This window comes from Anas acuta, chromosome 1 (assembly GCF_963932015.1).
Source record: "Anas acuta chromosome 1, bAnaAcu1.1, whole genome shotgun sequence".
Classification (NCBI taxonomy): Eukaryota; Metazoa; Chordata; class Aves; order Anseriformes; family Anatidae; genus Anas; species Anas acuta.
Window position 1 is genome coordinate 148,939,740 of NC_088979.1, and position 18,847 is coordinate 148,958,586.

The window sequence follows — 18,847 nt, forward strand, 5'->3', positions numbered from 1 at the left end:
GATCCTCCTGCAGAGCCTTCCTGCCCTCGAGCAGATCGACACACGCCCCTAACTTGGTGTCATCTGCAAAATTACTGAGGGTGCACTCAATGCCCTCATCCAGATCATTGATGAAGATGTTAAAGAGGACCGGCCCCAGCACCGAGCCCTGGGGGACGCCACTAGTGACTGGCCTCCAACTGGACTTGGCTCCATTTACCACGACTCTTTGGGCCCGGCTATCCAGCCAGTTTCTAACCCAACGAAGCGTGCGCCAGTCCAAGCCATGAGCAGACAGTTTTTTGAGGAGAATGCTGTGGGAAACGGTGTCAAAAGCCTTGCTGAAGTCAAGGTAGACCACATCCACAGCCTTTCCCTCATCCACCAAGTGCGTCACTTTGTCATAGAAGGAGATCAGGTTCATAAAGCAGGACCTGCCTTTCATAAACCCATGCTGACTGGGCCTGATCACCTGCTTGCCTTGTAAGTGGCATGTGATGACACTCAAAATAATCTGCTCAATGAGTTTCCCTGGCACTGAGGTCAAACAACACAGCTACTGTTTCTGGATTTCTCAACAGAAAGTTCAAAAGATGCCTTTTATTGTGGTTTTACTCATCTCTAACCTGCACCTTACATACATGCATCACATGGCAAGAGGTTTTCTGTCACTACTGGTATGCTGCCACCCTTCTTGGTTCTGACCTTGACTGGTCCACTTCCAAGCTAAAGACAATCAACAGAGCCTCTTTCTTACAAGTCCTAATGCAGTTATTTTTTATTTTAGGTTTGAGGATTCTCTGTTCAACCCTTTCATTAAAAAACATGGTGAGCGAATTTAGTGAAAATGTTGTGAAAACAAAGGATATGTGAAAATGATAGTCTGAATATTTTAATTATGCTCTTTCTAGCCATTATTACAAAATAATAAACACTCAGCACTTCTGAGAGTGCCAAGAGCCTTATGAACATGAATTACCAGTAATCATTATAGCACTCTGGTCCATAACACAGAGAAGATGCAGAACTGTGAAATGACACAAATCTGCCTGCAGGTCAATGGTGGAGCTTGCTGGGGAAGATGCCTTTTCTTTGTCCAGAGTTTGGCTTCTGGCCACTACCTCAGTACAAATAAAGAATAACAGTGTCTGGACTTCCAGTCTTTGCTCATTTTTCTAAGTCTTGGTGCCTCCCATTACATGTGATTTTATCGTTAATAAAAAGAAAATGTAAGTACTTCTTTGACAATTTCTCCTGGTAATGAGATTCTAATCTGAATCCTTTGAAGCACCCATTACAGGTACCGGTACATGGCTCTCTATCTTGGCATCATTTGCTGCAGTAAGTACTATTTTTAATACTCACATGTGTACTTTGGCTAATAGGCTGGTTATTTTATCTTTTGTTTCTTCAGTCACTGCTTCTATACAAAACATGACCTGATGTAGGTGCTCTATTAATGCTTACTTTTTAACACTCATCCAAACTGAAAGCAAACCTCTCTCTTTTCTTATTATGTATATTTAGAACTAAAGACCTGCTATTTTCTTGTCATCTCTACTTCTGAAGACCAATGCAAAGAAATCCTTTACCTCTCTGTAATCTCCTTATTGTCACTGATTATTGCTTTTATGTTGTAATGGTTAAAACCACCATAATGTCTCCTGGAAATGTTCCTCTTCTGGGTTTCTTAAAAGGACATTTGATAATTCTATTTTCTTCCTTTCTTTCTTTCTTTCTTTCTTGCTTGCTTGCTCTCTTTCTCTCCTCCTTCCTTCCTTCCTTCCTTCCTTCCTTCCTTCCTTCCTTCCTTCCTTCCTTCCTTCCTTCCTTCCTTCCTTCCTTCCTTCCTTCCTTCCTTCCTTCCTTCCTTCCTTCCTTCCTTCCTTTCTTTCTTTCTTTCTTTCTTTCTTTCTTTCTTTCTTTCTTTCTTTCTCTTTCTTTCTTTCTTCTTTCTTTCTTTCTTTCTTCTTTCTTTCTTTCTTTCTTTCTTTCTTTCTTTCTTTCTTTCTTTCTTTCTTTCTTTCTTTCTTTCTTTCTTTCTTTCTTTCTTTCTTTCTTTCTTTCTTTCTTTCTTTCTTTCTTTCTTTCTTTCTTTCTTTCTTTCTTCTTTCTTTCTTTCTTTCTTTCTTTCTTTCTTTCTTTCTTTCTTTCTTTCTTTCTTTCTTTCTTTCTTTCTTTCTTTCTTTCTTTTCTTTCTTTCTTCCCCCCTCCCTTTTTTTTTAATGTAAAAGTGTTGTTTTTCTAGGAAACCCATAGTTCTGCTTATCTGTATTTCTCCTGCCATTTTCTGTGGTTTCTTTCCATCAGCCCCACTTGATCTTGAACTCTACTGTCTTAAAAATAAAACAATTTCCTGTTACTTGCTTTTTATACCAACCAACTTGTTCTTTATTTTATTTTCACCTCCTGTCTTCTCTCTCTTTATTTTTTTTTCCTCAATGCAATGAAATGAAGTGGGACTTCAAGAAGACTACTTTAATGAGCCTCAACTTTCCATCAGGCTGATTGTGACAGGTAGAAACCTAAACTGAAGAACCCAAACCTAAACTGTAAGGTCAACAGCGCTTCCTTCCTTTACCTTCCCCATTTACTGAACAGAGCAGTGTTGAAACTCTGTGCCCAAATCCACATTTAGACTTTCCTAGTAGTCCCTAATTTCATAATGACTAAAGTAAACTTGGCCTCAGACCAGTTCTTTCTTCTAGGACCCTGGCTGTCAGCCTATCTGCATCTGGAATGACTTCCTGCGTAACCTCCTTGTACCATTGCATACAATTGTGCACTGAATTGTGCACAATAGAAACCCCCTTTCCTTGTAACTTATGACAGCAAAAATCAGTATCATTAGAGAATGAAATGGGAGAGAAAGTGAGAGGTGGAAGAAGATCTGCTGTCTTGTGCAGAAGACACCAGTTAAATATTCTGGGGACAGTTTTGTCTGGAAATGCTGTTTAGGTTGGGGCACTTTCCTTTGATTCTATTCTTCCCTCATTTCTGTAGCCACCCAAGCATCCTTGTTGCACAAGAGAGACACATGAAGCTCTCCCTACATTACAGATGAAACTGCAGAGTAGTCAGAGAGGTCCAGGATTGCAGTAGGACTAAGATACCCACTGGGGCCTCAGGGAACTTGAAACCCTTCATCAGGGAGAAGCCTCTTCCTCCTGGTTTGTCCTGTTTGGATTTTGCTAATGAAATCCTTCTTGGGGACATGTTCAACAGCTTGCCCTGAAAGCAGCTCTACGCGGTCTGCATGTAGTCTCATTCAATGACCCCCCTGTGTGTTTAGTATACGGAACACCAATATTTTAGCAAACTTTTCCTGCTTGTTTAAATGCACATGATTTAATTCTGTAAGCCACCTCCACCACTTTGCCCAGGGATGTAAGCCCACTTCCTCTCTGGCAGCTACCATCTAGACAGGGGAACATTGCAACCAAAGCAAGAATGATCATGAGAGCTCCTGTGTGCAATCCAGGAAGCCAGAAAGAATTTCTGTTTATGAAGCGCAAGCAAACAAGCTGTACCCAGCTTTAGGTCAGCTGTACCTATGTATAATTTTCAGGCAAAGATAGTGTGAGGCAGGCAGAAGTCTGGTCTGCTCTAGGGAAGTGCTATGAGAGGGGTGTCAGTCACAAAGTTCAAATACCACCCATTTGGATTCAGAGATGATACACCAGAATTCCCTAATTTTGAACAAATCATGTTTTAGACAGATAGAGGGTGTTTTTTAAAGAGGTATATGCAAGGAAAGGAGGCAAAAGAACAGCAGGGACATGCTGGCGAAGCCTCACTGAAAAGGGAGCCCAGACACCCCCAGAAACAGGGGCTGGTAATTCACTGGGGGAATAAAGATCCCAGCGAGCCTGGGAAAAACAAACAGGTCCTTCTGGGGAGCGAACTGTTTTTCAGGATTCCTTGGCAGGCGACCAGCCACTCTGCTTTGTAAAGTCTTGTTCTTCCTAGCAAGGAAGAAAAAAAAAAAAAACTGAAGGGCTCCCACTTTGTTGAATAAGTTCATCATCATGCGCACAGAAGGACCAGCGCTGCCGTGCCTCATTGTGAGAACTGTGGGGTGTAGCTGTGCATTGCAGGTGCTTGAATAAACAACATCACCACTTTCGGGAGAGAAGAAAATGTATAAAAGACGAGCCTAATGACTTCAGCCCAGCCAGCTTTCCCCCCGCTCTTCACGACCCCCCTCCTGCAACCCGGTAGCCTGCAAGCCCACATGGCTGCCTGGCTCCGAGTGCAGGGCAGCAGCAGAAGGCCCCTTCTCCCCCACCAGCATCCAGAGCCACACAGATAGGCCGGGGGCACGTCTAAGCCCTTCACCATCTGGCCACACACAGGGTACGATCGCAGGGATGCTGTGCCACATAGGTATCTCTTTCCTGAAGTGTATGTATTTTTCCTTTTCCTTACCTTCCCCATTCCAGCGTGAGCATGTCCCAGCTTGACCACTACCGGGAAATTCGGAGTTGTGACCTGAAAGACAGAAGAAGGAACTCCTCATTAGTATTCATTTCCAGCCATTGTATCTGAAATAGTTTACTTTCATTTAGTAGCTTTCATGCCCATGCCAATGGGAAGATAAATAGGTCCGATGAAGACTGTCCAGGTGGCAGGACAATTAGCTAGGAGCTCTTCACTGGGACCCGTATGGTCGGAAATAGAGGCCAGGCAGAATTCCTCAGATCTGACCCACTTTTTCTGCCTAATAGTAGTAACTTCTAAACCTTCCTTTTATTTTTATTTTTATTTTATTTCCCCCCCACACACACACACTGTGTACGTGTTGGTGTGCATAGACTCATATGCATGTAAAAAAGCTGCACCTGCAAGCCTGAATACGTGAACACGTTCAGATGCTGAAAACATTTGAGTTCTAAGAAAGACGAGGGTTGTTTCTTTTTCCACGCCAACTGCTTTGGCCTTTAGCATGAGTGTGAGCTGTCCCTCGGCAGCTCCCATTCCCCTCCCATCAGCAGTGGTGGGGGAAGGCGAGGGGGAACAGGGGCCAACTCTTGGGTACAACTCACAAAGTCCATCTATTCATAAAGCGCCCTTTCTCCTCTAATTTCAGGGGTGGGTGTAGGGAATAAAAGAGAACAAAGAAGGGTTGGGATCAGCAATAAAAATAGAAAAAATTATGTCATGTCTTCTCCGTTGGCTCATGTGATGTTTACATTGGGCAGGGTTCTGCCATCTGAGCATGCAAGTACATCTGAGTGCACATGTAGGATTTTATTTGGAAAGCTGCTAGTATCCCCTCTCCCTTCTGCTCCTCAGTTTCACTCTCAAGCAAGGATTCACTTGTAGAGATCAGCTGAGAGCTGGGTTGCACAGGCTGCTAGGAAGTGCACATGGCAGGACAGCGACCAGGTCTGTCTGGATATTCACACCACGCCTTCCCTACATCCTGTTTGGTCCATTTCTATGCCTTGGCTTGACATCACCATGAGCTTCATCTTGTCCCGTGCTCCTGATCCTAGTGATCTCAGTGCTATCCCTACAGTACATAACCCATTGTTTTTATTGCATATCTCATTTGCTTTGATGGAAAGTGTTTTATAAGATGCTTTTGTCTCTACCTAGATGCCTGAAGCACTGAGCTCTGCTCATTAAGCAGTTAACCTGGAAATCCAGCAATGGAAGGGACTTGAATTTTGACAGATAAATGGCTCTCCTATTTATTTAAGTTTGAGAATACATAAACAAATTGTTCTTGTGCTAATTACCAATTGTCTGTATGGACAGGCAGGCGCTACGCCCTAAAGATAGAATGGTGCTGCCGTCTCCATCTGTAGCAGCCCGCTATAAATAAATTAGTAATGAACACTAATGTTTTGCTGTTCATCTGCTTATGTAAAGAAATGTCACAAGAGGGGGAAACAGTGAGTGTATCATGTACTCAAGAAACCTGTGTCACTTGTGGGGATTTTCTTCAGGCAGAAAGCTGAAGGACCCTCCACGGAAGGGCACCCTCAGCGGCAATATATCACAGCTCTGGCACAGCAGTGACCGGCAGCCCTGTGCCAGAGGAAGAAGCGAGAGACCACGATAGGTGGCCTTCCTGGAGCCTCACAGTTAAGATAAGCATATGTCCAGGCACATGAGTTAGTGCTCCATTTCCCCTTCACCTCTCTAATTCATTGTAAGAGTCTGAAACTTAATTTGCTGCTGGCATAACAGAATCAAATGGAGGGCTGCACCTGAGGCTTACTGAAGATAGGACTGCGGATGGACCGTGCCAGGCCTTTAATGCTGGGAGATGAAAGGTAACCCAGCAGTCAGGGCACCCACCTGCTCAGGCTCAGGGAGACCTGGCTTGCTTCCCAGCTTTGTCATCCGTGCCCCATGCACATTGTTTGAGCCAAAGCGCTTGCAAGGCCTGGCCTCTGCTCCCTGTTTGGGAGCGCAGGCGGTAGCTGTTCCCACCGCACAGGAAAAGCAAGCCACAAGCTGTGAGCCCCTGGCAAGGGGGCAAAGAAATGCACGGGATAGATAATGCGGTATCGCAGGCTCAGAGTGGCCAGAGGCAGGAAGCGGTGTCTCTGCTATCCTGGCTGTGTACCCTACCTGCGGGTTTTGCTGAGGGAGCCTGGCTTGAGCACGGGGCCCGGGAGTGGGAAGCATCTGTTTTCCTGTGTATTGCGAAGAAAGTTTGGGATCCGATAAACAACCCAAGTTTACTGCTAGCCTGGGAGAAACCACAGGCAATGGCAAAGCTCCGCTCAAACATCTCCCTTTCTCTTTGCTTCTTGGAAACATGAGCTCAGCTTTCTTGGTAAGGCTTTGCTTCATCCCAACTGGTGACTGGCCGATGCCACAGCGGGCTGGAGCCACGAGCTGCTTGGGCTGGCCGCGGTGCCAGGGGCTGGGGGTGAAACACGGAGCCAGGCTCCGAATGTGCAGCAGGCAGCCTCGCTGGGGAAGCTGTAGCCCTGGAAAAATGCTGGCACAGGGCTTGCCAGCAATATGTTTCTTCCACTGAAAGCCCACACTGAAATAATTTGTATGTATATGAACCTGCCTTATGGAGGAAGCAAAGAGAGAGCAGCACACGCACTCGCTGCAATTTATAATGGGTGTGTCTAGTGACGATGGAGTACCGTTAGTCTGTGCTGAAGTTAACTGGGAATGAAAGCTCTCAATAATCCACAGGATTAAAGCAGAGTCCACAACCATCTGAGTTAGGATGCTTCTGCTGAAGTGGTAGAAGTGGGGTGGACTCCACCCCAGTCAGCGGAGATATTGTGAACTTCTGCCATAGACAGGTTGGGACCCCAACCCCATTTCTGTTGCTAATGAGTTGGTCAGCCAGCATACTTGGCAAGCAGATGAATGGAGAGGGAAGCTGAACAGAGGGAGAATGTGTTACACATGTGAGTATGGGGCAATGGACACACAAACCCAGTGAGAAGTTCTGGGGGTGGCCACAATTGCCACAAGAGCAGATCCCCAACATGAGTATTTACATGTGCTTAGTCATAGATTTCCTGGGAAAGAAGATGCTTTTGATCAAAGGATAAGAGAGTTTAATAAGAAAAGCATGTTTTTACTAAAATCATGCAAAGACATGTCTGTGTCTCTCTATGTGTTTGTTTATGTTTAGGAAAGGCTCTTTTTCTTGGAGAAATGGGGATAAACACTTTGATGCTTTTAAAATGTGCATAAATTGTTGACAGGGCTTGTATAGATGATGTCTGCGGGTTTGGGGATGGGACTGCAGCACTGCAGCTAACCCAGTGATCAGACACGGAGTGCTAGTTCATATGCACAACTCAACCCTTTGAATTAAAATCCTGTAAATTGATTCCCAGATGTTGTCACACAAAAGCCTTGAGATGGCAAGGTTTACAGATGTGCCTAGAACTCGGTGTATGGAGTCAAGCAGGAGTCTGAATCCTAAATTAGGGACTTAGCAAAGCCACCTTTGGTAGGGGTGAGGGGAGAGTCATGAAGTATTTCCAATTTAGGACATGGATGGCCCAAAGTATGTCATTTTAGTCCCTGATTTTACCGGCTTTTCTCCGTGTGTAGTGTCACTACAAAGATAACTCTGCAGTTAATCAGTATTTTGGCACTGGCGTGTGAAAGCGAGTGCCGGTATGCATGCATTAGCCTCTGTTTGAAAACACATGGCTGTAAACTATGACACTTTCTCCTTTACCCTCTGCCCCTCCTTTCCAACAAATACGACAGTTTTCAGTGCTTCTTGTAAATATACAGATATCTTCTGCATTTATTGCTGGTGGAGCAATAGAACAGAGCTGGATATAAATTGATCCCCAGGGAGATATCTTCGATGAAACCTGTTCTATCACATAAATACAATGTTTTCCACTCTTTTACTTCACGGCGGCCCTCAACAGATGCTGGTCTTAGGTCTATGATTTTATATACTGTCCTGCAGTCCATAAACAATGCCGAATGCCTCTCTCAGTTTCCTTCTGCCATGCTCAGTTCTGTGCATTAGTTCACATTATCCACCTCACACAATGCACTTCCAATTTCCAGGGTTACTCTTTCTTCTGCAGAGCCTTTCCAGTCAACGCTAAAACAACCCTGGGAGCAGTGACATCGCGGTTGATATTCGGAGGGTTTTGGGGAGATGGGAAAAGGTGACATTAAAACTTCAGTCTCTTGGCACCAGTACTGTATTACCATAGTGTCCAGTGTTTCCAACTGGGTCTGAAGCCCCATTGCACAAGGTACTGTAAGACTTTTGCTTCATATTCCCCCCAGAAGTAATACCGTGACTTTTTTAATCTTTTATTTTTTATTTTTTTTTCAAGCTTTGACACTCTAAAACTGACCTTTCTGTTTATTTAGCTGTCTTTACTTGTAGGATGACAAAATCTGTTCTGGGTGGGTACCTAATGGGTTCTGGGAATGTTGTTCATGCCCTTGAGTGCTGAATGTTGAAAGTAATGTGTGTGGCACTTCCCTGGTGTCAATTAAGTTGGACAAGCAGTGAATATATATGTTTTCCTGTAAAAGCAAGCAAGCTGATGCAAATGTAGAGGAAAGTAATGATGTCATGACATGAGGTCGTTATGTTTATTGAACTATCTTACTGAAGGTCTAAGCTAAAGATCAGCACTGATTGCATGCTGGCCTCGCCAGTCATGGCAAAATTCAGGGCTGTTTAGTAAAATATGGAGGAGAAGAAGTGTGGTTTCCAGTTATTCACTTGCTCCCTCATGGAATCACCAACTCCGTGCAGAATGGCTGACTCAGTGGATCAGTACTATGGCCCCGTGGAGGTTTGTGGTCACCCATGTATGACAGACAAGTTGTTCTTTGCTGTTTACCAGATCAGGAATAGTGTGAGAAAAAAACAAGCAACTATAGGGGAACATGTTGAACAATAAGAGCTGCCAACATGAACATCTGTGCTCTATTAAAGGCACGTGATACGGATTCCTTCAAATCACACGTGTCTGTTCATTACTGTATTATAATTGCAGCACAATGGAGAAAAAATCATTAGCTGGGGGAAGAGGGCCTGTGCTTCCAACCAGCTGAAGTAAACCCCGAGGAGAAGAAGGTATCCTCAAAGGTCTATGGAGGAAGGAGGATATAGGAGTTATCATGAGAAAAGGCTGAGATACTTGTGTCAGGAGGAGTTCAGTAACAGTTGTATCAGGACAGCATCATATAAGGAAGGACCTGGAGCAGTATGGTGGTTGGTAGATGGGGTGGCAGCTGGTGTACGATAGTGCACCTACGATAGTGCACCTTCTAGAAAAGTAGAGACAATGCCTCATTTTAGGATGGGATACATTTTACAGAGCCTTACGGAGCTGGGGTGGTGAAATCAGTGCCGTGGGGCAAGGTGGATGCCTTAGACGGCAGTAGTTTGGGTAGATTGTAAGGGATGCTTGCAAAATCGAATGGGAATAAACTAACACACAAAACAGCACTGTGAGGCCAGAGGGCAGCATTTTAGCAAGCAAGTGCAAGTTTTTGGAGGTGGCACAGAGAATAGCCAAGAATGAGGCTGCTGATAACAAGGTTGTGAGGAGAGAAAACATTGACTAATTTGGAGGAGACCTCACTGCTACAGGGGTGGATATCCGAGAGCAATGGGAGGGCCAGGAACGATTGCAAAGCAAAGGGTTAGATTCAAGATGCTTTGAGTGGATGGACTTCTGCTCATTTCATTTAGCACTGGAGCTGAGACCTCCAGTTTTAAATAGAAAGAGTAACTGGGTGGAGATACAGCAATAGTCAATTTGTGCTACGAAGTGAAGTCAGCAGTGCCTTAGTGTGAGAAGATCCTTCAGGGTGGTACAGATCTATTCTTTGATCTTATCATTGCTTTTAGAAAACACAACACACAAAAAAAAACGAAAGGCCAACAGCAACACAACTTAGTGTCCACATCCTGGAATAAACAAACCACAAACCAATGTTTCAGAGCTCATAGCACTTGCTGTGGTTAGACACAGAAACGGATGGAAAGGGTTAAGCATAAAGCAGAACTTTTTGTCATTAAGTCCACCTCTAAGGTTACTGTGACTTCTGTTTTACTTGAGACAGGATCCTTTTGGGTTCCCAGTGGTCTCCCTCAGCACTTGGAGGATAAGAGTGCGAGCATTTTATATTATTCTCATTCCCTTGGAGCTTCAAGTGTGAGAATTATATGAACAAGTCCAGACAAACAGATGCTCAGCAAAACAACAATATAGCTTGTGTCTGTGTGTGTGCTTCTATGCACACACACATCTAGCAGTGCTTGTCAATAAGTTCCCATTACCACCTCTCAAAATGCAAGCAAGTTTTTTTAAAGGTCATTAGGACTACATGGAAATGTTTAATTCCTTAATGTGTGGGGTTTGCTTAGCCACTCTTTTTCAGCATTTTCATTAAGGAAGCCATCCATATTCCTCACTTGTTAGGGGAAGAAATACATTCTGATGTTAAAAAATTGTATATATACAGCAAATTGTATATTTGCTGGATGGACTGGGGAGAAAAGAGGAAAATCAAGAGGAAACGCAGGAGTTCTCTCTCCCTCCCACCTCCCCAAACCCGAATTGGGTATTTTTGTCATGTTTTTCTCAAACTAGAAAATTCCATTCCCCATATCAACACACTGCAGGGGGAGGGAAGGTGAGTGCCTGCTGTTGGCAGGGTGGGGAACTCTCAAGGAATTTTCTTGTGAGGGGTTACCTTGGGAAAACATTTAGTGCCTCAGCTGTGGTAGAAGATACAGTAAGGAAACAGAGAGAAGAAAATGCTTTATGAAGTTATGCTGGGGTCTTCAAAGCTGTCCCTTTTCCAAGAGCCCCTAAGGTTCAGAAGACACAGGCCAACAGATCTTGTCCTTTGCTCAGAAGACTGTCCTTTTTTCGGGACAGACTGAATTCTCACTGATACCAAAATGAGCAGCTTAGGGTTTCCACGGTGAGAACGAAACTTCCCTGAACTTCATGGTGGAAAAAAAAAAAAACCTTCAGGAGCAGGCAGTGCAGGAATAATGAGGCCTCGCTGAAGCTGATCATTCACCTGCTAGCGTGGGCTTCCAGCCTCACCACGTGCTGAGCTGCAGATGCCTTTGTGGCTCCAAAGGGCAAAGCAAAAGCGGTTCCCAGCTCTTACACAAAGCATGCCCTGACGGCGATGCTCAGGAGGATCACACCCCTGCGAGGGCTGGGCTGTGGTTTCACAACCTGCGGCTCACCAGGCAGTGCTGCAGCTCCGGCAGCGTGCAGCGAGCAGCGGGCCCTGGGCTTGTTAGTGCTTTCGGCACGAAACACCCTGCCTGACACAGAAAAGGCTCTGATGTTTCACCGCAGGTCTCACGCCGCTGTAAGTGTGCCAATGACCCTGAGCAGCCTTGGTTGACATTGCCGTGCCAGACGCGGGCAGGAGGAGCAATGAGCCATGGATGTTGCCTGGTAAATGGTTCGGGATGCCATGGTCTGCTGGAACATTTCAAATGCCCTCTGGGCTCCTGAAAGCTGCTGGGCAATGGATCATTGCCTCCTTCCTCCTTGCCATTCTTCAGCACTCAGAGCTATAGAAATAGCAGCACAAGGGAAACAGGCAGTCACAGTCTGACCTTATTTTATGAAAAATCCCTGGTTTATTTCTGTAATTTTTTAAAAGTCCAAGGGACCAGCACAGTTAGTGATCTTAATTACTGTCCCTCTCAAGTAACCTTGATTACTACATGCCCTCCAGGGCATGAGGGGCTTTGGATATAAAAAAAGAAAGAGGAACATGGAATGTGTCCCTTGAGTAGTCAGTATCTCAGGGTACATCTGTTCTGGTAAATTAATGCCATAGCAAGGACAATGGCATTGAGTTGCTTTTACTAATAAATCCCCTAACATTTCCCAAGCACAACATGAAAACCAGAGTGGGTCTACAGGGTATTTTGGAGGCCAAGACAGTTTAATAGCGTGGCTGTGGCCAGACCACACCAGCATTGCCAGAGAATGGCCCTGGCACTGTGTGGTTTGCTACTGTAAATGTGACCTTGGTCTGTCTCACAGGGCTGAGCAGCAGAGCAGTTTTTAATCTCACGTTATGCCCTATCTGTGTATGCTGCCACATTAGCGTTTTACTTCTGTTGAACAAAGAAAGGTCTATCTCAGGCACAATAGCTTAAAGCTGCTGTACGTCACACCATTCCCTTGTGATAACTTTCACTGTTTCATACTGAATCCACGGTGGCCACGTTTTTCACCTGCAGTCTCAAATATTTACACCACATATCTTTAGTCCACTGACCTAGAGAATCAAGTATTACCTCACATGAGAAATGTTTATGCTCTGGGCCCACTTTGTCATATTCTACAACCAGATTCCATTTTAGGCATTTTGAACCCTTAGGCTTGTGCAGGAATCCAAATCCTTCACCAATGTGGCTTGGCAGGGACACACATCCCCTACCTTTTGTGGTCTCTCCAGCTCTCTGTGCCATAAATGTGTGGAGTAAGGGTCTCCAAAGGCTCCAAAAGCAAGGACCCACCTCCTCCATGGGCTGCACATGGAGCTGAACCCTGGTAGAAGCTCTTCTGAGCCCTGAAGGTGTTGTGACATCTTTTGTAGGCACCTACAGTGGGCGGAGGCTGAGTGTGAGCCTTGTGCTTTCTACGCTCTTGTTCTTGTGCTTCACAGTTTCAAGTTTATTTCTCCAGATAAAAATCTTGTATGTTTATCCAGGCTAATTTTTGCCTTATGTCAGAGACACTGAGGACATGAAAGGCAACCATTGTATCCTGTGATTGAATTAGCTCTGTGTCTCTTGGGGGTTCTTAGGAACTTTCAAATTATAAGTTTTTGGTAGGAGCCAAAAACTGTAGGAAGGGCTCTATTTCACCATCTCCCCAAAAGTTGCCTGGGGAAAAAAATAAGGTTCCAAGCTGCAAATTTTGTGTTTTCAAAGCAGAAAGTTTCACATTTCAATGATTCTGTGAATGAGCACTAATTAACTTTTTTAATCCAACAGGGAAATGAAATGCTTCCAAACCGTACAAGGGAAGTATTTTTGATATGCATTTTATTTCTGCATGTTTCATTCATGAGGCTTTTTGACTTTGGGCTAGGGAAATAATCTGAAACCTCAAATCCCCTGGAGAGCTGAGAAAACCTACCCAGGCTTTAGGGCGTAACCCAAAATGGCCCCATATGGGTATTTGTCTCCCTCTTGTGGCTCATTCCATGAGATAAGACATGATCCTCCTCCAGCTGTTTCCTGAAGGCATTATAGCTTTAAATGAAGTGGGAGAAAGGCATTCCATGGCTGTCCTGTGCAATTAACATAAATGTAAACCTTGGCTGCAACCTCGATGCTAAGAGGAAACCTAGTTTGCCAATCTGAATCAAAAATGATTGAAGAGACAAGCGGGCTCCACACCCAGGGCACAGGCAGAGTTATTTTCAGCTGGGACTGGCTTCTGTTGACATCTTTCCCAGCTGTAGCGAGAAAGGGGCTCCTCAAGTGTCTGTACTCAGAGGAAACAGAAGAAACCACTGTGCGGATCAGCCTTTTTCATCTCGCAGCCACCACCTCGGTCAGCAGCATTTTTCCCCTGCTGCGCACACACATTGATGTATGGCAGGCTGCAGCAGCCAGGAACGGCAGGCAAGCAGCAGGAAGCAGAGAAATTCCATTCCCAGTAACACATAGACCCTCTTCTTTAGCTTGGGCAAGCCTGGAGAGCCAAAGGATGCTGTGGTCTCCGTAAGCCCACTCCTGTTTTGTCTGGAGAGAAAGTGTTCGCCCTTTACTGGAAAAAGAGGTGGAGACCTGAGCTGATTTCATCTGTGAGGCAATATCTCCACTTCTCTGGGATAAATGAGGCAAATGTGAGTGAGCTGGTCCACGCCCAGTGAAGGAAGGTGTTTGTTTCTTTCCCAGGCTGTCACGGGATACAGGTAGGATTTCGGAATATGGGCAGAAGCCAGCATGGAGGTACACGGGCACGTGCCTGAGAGAAGGGCGCTGGGAGAGCCAGGGGAGCTCAGGCCTGGCACTCTGGCTGGAGACGGGGCACAGGAGAGGAAAGAGAAGCAGCGGCACCTCTTGTCCCCACTGCTGTCACTGCACTGCTGCACCAGCCTGGAGCTCACTCATGAGCAAAATCTAAGACCAGTCCAGAAAGATGTGTACTTCTTTCCTTATAATGATTCTACCTCTTTTCTTCCCATCAGAACATGAAATTATTTCCCCAAAGTGTCTACTGGAGTCTTTCACAGTGGTTCTTGCTTTGTTTCTCACAGAGGTAGCATCAGCACCTCAGAAATACGGCAACTGAACGCCACTGAACTCTGCTGAAAAAACAGTTGCTATTGAAATGTATAGGAAAAATTTCAGGGGAGTGGGAGCTGCTCTTAAACAAAGAAAGAAAGAAAAAAAAAAAAAAGCCTTGGCACCAACCAAAGACCAACACAAAACAAAACAAACAAAAAAATGCTCTCTCAAAGAAGCTAAATCGTACCTCAAACTCTCTAGACTACTCAAAATCTGTGAGAGAAAACCTAGTCTCAGGTGGCAGAAGCCAACTGGGCTTTTTCCTTTTTCTTGATTTTGTTTCTTAAACTCTGAAATGAGAAAGTTTTGTACACACTTGTCCTGGTGGACTTCTTGGTTGATTGGTTTTCACCCAGCAGCTGTGGGTGGGTCCCTGAGGAAACTGTTCAAAACTTCCTATGCAGAGGTAGCTGCGCTAGAGAAGCAGGTGTCCAGGCTATGTGTGCACACTTCTGGACTTTGGTAGCAAGACTCTGATACTGGACCTTGAGGACAGGGTACTATTTCATATGCATTTAGTAGACAGCCCTAATTAGCTAAATTAGTTTGTCTGCATCATAAATGTAAAGCAGCGCACACTGGATTTGTCTCTAATTGTGGCATTGCTGTGGTGATGGGTTGCAGACTTTTTTTTAACTTTCTCATTAGTACTTAGCTTTAGGCATTTGTGAGAAACCACAGCCTCCAAAGGCTCCCACTCCTGTCCTCTTAATTTTGACTCACAAGGTTTTAATGGATGAACAAGAAAGCAAAGAAAGCCTTTGGTTCTCATACCATTCAGCAAACCTCCGGCTGGCACTGGCATTGTTTGGGAACCCTTGTGGGGATGAAAGCAAATTCTGTACAGATGTGGCCTCTTCTGAGCCTGCTCTTTGAGGCCTGTTGATTCTCAGAACAAAAAGCACGTGAGGAGGGTGACTGGCAGGGGATTTCCATGGAGGGCTCTGAGCGAAGTTATTTTAAACCGATCCTGCACCACACGGGGCTAGCGATAGTCCTCGGTGGGAGGGGTTCCCAAAAGCACGAATGCTGCTGTGACCCTTTGTATGCACTGAATTTTTCAGCAACCTCAGTGGGACCAGAGCTGGCATGTCTGCTCCGCGCAGTGGGACACTGCATGGAGATCCTCTGGGCTGATGGGCTCATGAAGCATGTCGTGATACGGGTTTGGAGCTGGGAAATGTACACTTGGATGAACGTGGCAAAAAGAACACATGTAGATGGCTTATGCAGGGACAGCTTGGGCGTTTCTGTTCCCAGACCTTTCCAGGGAGGGAGACAGGGGTTAGCATACATGGATCTGGCTGCTTGTGTATTTTTGCACCTTGGTCTCCACCCATGAGAAGTTAATGGGGTGAAGCCACCTGGTTGGGTATCTCTGTGCCTGCTGTGAAGACACGCTCACGGAGCAGTTACAAAAAAATCCTGCCCTTTCTTCCTAAACCTTCATGGAGGGAGTTTATGAGGCATGATATGTGAACCCGGCCCCGTGAAAGGATTAACCAGCTCTCAGCAACTGGGAGTGGTAAAGGGGGTCCCTCCTGAAACAAATCCCACTCTGTGTAAGATTGCTGATTAAACTGAGTCTTTGGACGGTAAAACTGTAACCGGGGCAGGAAATTTGATTACATCCATCAATCCAGCCGTCTGACTTCATGGGGCTAACGTTATCCTGAGCTCATCACTATGGCAGCGTGGCATCTCACACGTAAAGACTGAAACCCGGGCCTCACTGAAGGCGATGGGAGTTAGCTCATTCATTTCAACAAGGCTACGGTTTCTTTTGCAATGTTTGGTAAAGATTGTTTATCTCAAATTCCTCTCCCACCCTGTGGTATTTTCACTGTTTTATTACTCGGTTATGCAACTTTTAAGCAACCCTGCGAGGACGGCCTTTTGTGCCAAAAGTTGAGGCCAACTGAGAGTAGGAGGGTAGCGGGGAGGCTGTGGTCACCCAGCTCATCATGCAAAGCCTGGGGGGGATGTGGGTCACAGCTGCCTTGAGGCATCCTTGAAGGGAGAAGTAGGCTCCTAGGGGAACTTGGAGCAGTTCTGTGCAAGCCCAAAAAGAGAGGAAGGGACAGACCACATCTTCCCTCTCTTCTCGTACAGAGTCTCGGCCGTGTGGGCTAAGATCACCTCATAGAGGCGAGCAGCAGGGTTTATGTGTGCGTAGAGAAGGGCCTCGTGAGACCAAGCAGGTATCTCAGCCAGCTTTCATGCCGCAGCACGCTCCGTGATCAAAGAGCCGGCCTCGGTGCTCTGGGTAAAAGCGTCTGAGGGATGCGGAGCCTGCTTCTTCCCCAGTTCTCAGGAACGTGCCCGGCTCCCCACATTCCCTGCTCTCTCGAGCACGTGCTGCTTCTTCACGTGGTGCCACTTTTGCAGCCAGTGCACACAGGGGCTGTTCAGGAAAGGCCGTGACTGCTGCCTTTGTGGTGGCATGGGCCGACCTGCCGCCACGGGCCTAGTTTGCCCCAAAGTTTCCGTGTTGCCAAGGGAACGGTGGGAGGCACAAATCATTCCTATATGTGATTTCATTCTTTTATGCTATAAGCTAATTGCTTCCTTGTACCACAATATGTTCCAGCTGTTGGTCTTTATCTGTTTCTGTGTTTCTTCCGTCACTCTGGTGCATGGGTAATTTTGAAATGGTTCCCACATTTCCTCTTTTACTTCAAAAGGAACAAGAAAACAAAAACACTCACAGGCAAAATCTGCTTGCTCCTCACTACGTTTCCCCATGTGAGAGGCTCCCAGATCAAATTCCCTAGAATATCACCTATCAAAAGGATTATTTTGCATTTGTTGATGCAGAGCAGAGCTTCTTCCCTGGTGACGCTATACATGTAAAAGCCCAGAACAGGGACAACTTACACGCTGCAGCATGTGACAAACCCAACCTTAATCTTTAATGCAGTCTGCTTGTCCAGGCTTACGAAGACTGGTTTAGAAGTGAGGGAGAATGAGGAATTCAGTTGCCTCAGAACCACCAGGCTGTTTTGAGAGCTGGCTTGGAGGAATGTAGAACTAGATGGACAACTGGAGACCAGATTTCCAGAGCTGCAAATGATCCGTGTGAGAGATGGATTAAACAGGTCCTGCTTCTTCAACCACAGCCTCAAGATATCTCCCAATACCCAAGAGCACGATTACAATTAATGTTCTTTCAAGATATAAAGTAATATGTCGGTTTTAATTATTTTCAACTGCAAATAGGGAAGAGAAGAGGCATAAGGAGTTGCCCAGAGAGGTGGGTGAACTTGGTAGTGTGATTCAAAGTTGACCTTTTAAAAAGCTGCATTAATCACTGGCTAAGCTAACATCTGACTTCAACAGAAGACAGGCTGCTGAGTTTACAGAAAGAGTGAGGGAGAATTTTTCAGTGAATCGTGAGGAAGAAATGAAAAAGGAAATAGCTGTATGAGTTAGGCATGAATTGCAAGCGAGCTGACTAAATGGGGTGAAGCAGAGGCTATTTGCTTTAATTCACTGTGAATATTACAGGAGGCAGATGCCCATGGATACCCCGATCCTTGGTTTCTACTGCTCCTGTTTCCTGACTGCTCTTCTTTGCTTACAGCTTATTGATGGGAACCAGCAACGTGAAGAATTAAATACCCAGGTGCAAACTGAACAAGCTTTGAACTTCAGTGACCTCTATTTCAGGCTCATTAGTTTGATCTGTCTTGGGAGTGCCAGCTGGTGGCCAGAATTTTTCTGCTAAGGGATAGCCCACAAACCAGAGGTCTATTGCACGATCGTGTTGTTCGTGAATAGGATGAGTTGCATCATGAAGCTTACAGTGCTGTTGGGCAAATATACCCAGCAATGAGCAGGGCAGATTTAAACTGCATGAAATTGTTATAATGAGAGGGGTTTATACTGACTCCACATGACACTAAAAGCCATCCTAGCAATTTCTCACTGTGGACATGATCAGACGAGCAAGTGGGGTAATGGTACTCCAGCACTTTGGGTCATGCTTGGGGCATAGGCCGTACCACAAGCTTGGCTATGGGAAATACATCATTTAGTGGAAGTTTTGGAGTATGGGGCCCCAAACTGGCATGTGTGTTAACAGCAGTG

The 18,847-nt window shown here is 45.4% G+C and overlaps 1 protein-coding gene and 1 long non-coding RNA gene across 4 annotated transcripts in view; one reads left to right on the top strand and one right to left on the bottom strand.

Annotated features, from left to right (window-relative positions):
* Window positions 1-18,847, bottom strand: part of SYN3 (synapsin III) — a 190,697-nt gene that overhangs the window by 29,658 nt on the left and 142,192 nt on the right. For both annotated transcript variants that reach the window (XR_011090638.1, XM_068664884.1), the window contains exon 7: window positions 4,408-4,470. Coding sequence is in view for 1 of the 2 variants with exons in the window: in XM_068664884.1 (XP_068520985.1) it covers window positions 4,408-4,470 (63 nt within the window). In the remaining variant the exon portion in view is untranslated. The remainder of the gene's footprint in view (window positions 1-4,407; window positions 4,471-18,847) is intronic.
* LOC137846787 (uncharacterized) overlaps window positions 1-18,847 on the top strand; it is a 66,521-nt gene that overhangs the window by 10,635 nt on the left and 37,039 nt on the right. Inside the window, exon 1 of one of the 2 annotated variants that reach the window (XR_011090648.1) lies at window positions 13,615-14,382. The exons of the other annotated variant lie outside the window; for it this stretch is intronic. This is a non-coding gene — a long non-coding RNA (uncharacterized lncRNA). Of the gene's footprint in view, window positions 1-13,614; window positions 14,383-18,847 lie in introns of those variants that run through there. 2 annotated transcript variants of the gene reach the window in all.